Source organism: Merops nubicus, unplaced genomic scaffold, assembly GCF_000691845.1.
Source record: "Merops nubicus isolate BGI_N331 unplaced genomic scaffold, ASM69184v1 scaffold43, whole genome shotgun sequence".
In the NCBI taxonomy this organism is placed as follows: Eukaryota; Metazoa; Chordata; class Aves; order Coraciiformes; family Meropidae; genus Merops; species Merops nubicus.
In genome coordinates this window covers 29,294-32,374 of record NW_008599324.1, presented here as the reverse complement: position 1 = coordinate 32,374, position 3,081 = coordinate 29,294, and the positions used below count along the sequence as shown (strand labels likewise).

General features: G+C 43.8%; 1 protein-coding gene across 1 annotated transcript in view; it reads left to right on the top strand.

The window, feature by feature from the left end:
• Positions 1 to 783: 783 nt before the first annotated feature.
• Positions 784 to 3,081, top strand: part of ATP6V1C2 (ATPase, H+ transporting, lysosomal 42kDa, V1 subunit C2) — a 16,285-nt gene continuing 13,987 nt past the window's right edge. The window contains exons 1-2 of the mRNA XM_008937308.1: positions 784 to 912; positions 1,696 to 1,763. Of these exons, the coding sequence (XP_008935556.1) occupies positions 784 to 912; positions 1,696 to 1,763 (197 nt within the window). The remainder of the gene's footprint in view (positions 913 to 1,695; positions 1,764 to 3,081) is intronic.

Genomic DNA, 3,081 nt, shown 5'->3' with positions numbered 1-3,081 from the left:
CCGAGGCGTGCCGGGCGGGCGGCGCCCTGAGAGCCGGGCAGAGCGCTGGCTGAGCGCCCCGGGAGGGATCCGTGCCGTTCTGCTTCTCGCTGCCCTGCCCTCCGCCCTGCGGGGGCTGCCCCGTGGATTCTCGCGGCTCTTGTGACCATGTTGCTCTGCTGATAACGTCTCCCTGCACCGCCGCCTGCCTTCTTCCAGCTCCCTCCTAGCCACGCCGGGGAGAAAAACACAGGTAGAGCAATATTCCGTCTTGCCAGTAGCATCTTTTGCAGCCCATATGTTCAGCAAAGGTCTTTTTACATCTTGCTTTTACTTTTGCCTGCAAGAGACCAAAACTTTTACAGATGGTATTTATCAAACAGAAATCCTTAGTTACATTTGGGTAGTTTAGAGAAGTGCCCAAACTCCACAGTGGAGACTGGACTTAGAGTGCAAAGCGAATGGAGAAGTCTGAGAGAAAAGGGGGGGAGGAAGCTTCATTTCTTCATTCAGAAACTGGATGGCACAACCCTGAGAAAGGAGGAACGGGCGCACTCTTGCCATGACATTCTGAAGAAGGTCATGCTCCATTTCAGCCAGAGATACAGGACTGACTCACTCTCCTGGTGTTTCTGAAAAAAAAAATAAAAAATAATAAAAAAAAAAAAAAAAAAAAAAAAAATCAGTGATCTGTTCTAACTCTTTCTATTTTTGGGGAAGAGCACATTTTGTGCAGTGCTCTTTTAGCCACCTACCTGCTTTGTGTTTCTACAGTAACCAGAAGCAAAGAGAAAACATCAGATGATGTCGGAGTTCTGGTTAATTTCCGCCCCAGGAGACAAGACAAACCTGCAGGCATGGGAGAGAATGAACACGGTGACATCTAAATCCAACCTGTCCAGCAACAGCAAATTCCATATTCCGGACTTAAAGGTAAATGAAGAAGGGGTTTGTGTGTGAATGATACAGCAGCATTAGTCAGGGCTGAAGACTTTTGGGATAAATGTGAGATTTATCTTTTGGGATAATATGCACAAAGTAGAAGATGATTGCAATTGTGAAAAGTTGTGTTCAGTCAACTGAAAATTGATCAGAGAGAAAAGAAGTCATTGTGCTTGAGGCTGACCTTTGCCTTGGAAGGACAGGTGTATAAGGAGTGAAGATGAGTGAGATGAGCTGAACAATCTGTTGCATTCAATGTACCATTTGCTCCCAGTCACGGTGTCACACAGTGTTGTACATGTTGGATCTGTTGGATTGCCAATGCAAAGGAAGTAGCTGAGTGTCTAGAACCATAGAGGCTCAGTCTTTGGTGATAGCAAAGAACACAGACAGAGACCTCCTGTTGAATAAGTGCTGCTCCCCTTGGTTCTCTCAATACATCTGATTTGTTTGTGTCTATATTGTGTGCATTTCTAGTCAATATTTATCTGGTTAGAGACTGGTCTGTGCAGCTTGATGATACAGGAATGAAAACAGGAAGGAAGAAGCTGACGTGTAATCTTGGGAGTACATGTATTTTTTTCCTTTATTGGAAAAGGCTTTTAATGCCCTAGGTCTCGGGTAAAAGAATTGCTACTATTTTCCACCAAGTAAATAAAGTTCTGCCAAATGAATTCACAAGCACTAAACACAAGTTGATGTCCCTAAGACTCTACCAACAGAAGCCTCAGACAGACTTGGGCATCTTTCACCTACTTCTCATCTTTTGCACAGGTGGGGACACTGGATGCTCTTGTTGGCCTGTCAGATGAGTTGGGAAAACTTGATAGCTTTGCTGAAAGGTAAAATAGATCTTATTTACTACCTACAAATGAGAAACAGACATTGTTTTTATGGGACAGTATGTCCTTGTGTTCACCTCAGTCTGACTCAGTTCAGCCCAGACTACAGCTGGACTGAAGTGGATAGGCTTTCTTTAACCCTTGTGTTGATTGTCATGGAGTCAACACAAAGAAAGGATCATTCCTTTAAATGTAGCTGAATTAGGTTTGTGATAATGTTGGCTGCACCGCAGTCCATTTGTATGGCAGTGCCAGGGAAGCTGTTTCTTAAAAAGAAATTGTTATAAAAGGTTCTTTTTTTAAAAAAGGGGATCATCTTAGACCATCCAGAAACTTAAACTAATAGAAGAGCATTTAGAGAATATGAAGCCCTCCCTGATCTTATTTTCCCAGAATATTTCTATTGAGCCTTCTGCCCCTTCTCAACCAGTGAGGAGTCCTGAAGAATAAGTTCATCTGAAGGAAATCCGAACCTCTCCCTCTGAGGCTTTTAAACTCCTTGAAAACCAGACTATTGACTCATGCTGTATCAAACCTACTTATGCAAAGACTCACATGATCTCTTTGCTGATCATTGCCCAGTTTGCCTTTTGGGCCAAGCTGACCTGGGTGTACAAAGAATAATTAGTACAGCAAGCTGAGAAAATGCCAGGTTTAAGATGCTTTGTGGCACAAAGTAGGCTTTGTTGTTGAGGCAATGAAAGTATAAGCTGATGGGATTTTGGGTCAGGGAGTGTTTGTTTTTGCTTTTGGAAGCATACCTCACATGTAGTTGTGGTCACAGAAGCATGTGTTAGCTCTGGGGCTTTTTACCTTTTTTTCCCCCTAGCCAGGATTTAAAAGGATTTACTTGTCTAAATATGCTTGATACGTATATAGATTTTGTCTGGCAGTAGCAATCACATGCAGAAACACGGATACAAGCTGTTTACTTCCATCCTAGCCAGTCTGGGTAAAACTAAGCCTGCCAGAATACGTTTCTCTGTAGGAGTACTATGAGAGTGGTGAGGCACTGGAACAGGTTGCCTAGAGATGTTCTGGGTGCCCCCTCCCTGGAAGTGCTCAAGGCCAGGTTGGGCTTTGAGCAAACTGGTCTAGTGGGAGGTGTCCCTCTCCATGGCCGGGGGTTGGAACTAGGTGATCTTTAAGGCCCCTTCCAACCCAAACCATTCTATGATTCTATGATTTTGTGTTAAATAAATGTTCAGGGTATTCAGGGGTTAAAATGTCAAGAACTCACACTTTGTTGAAGTAAATGGCATCCACAGGGTTACAAGGCTGTTCAGATGACGTGAGCATTTATGTTCCTGCTCCTCTG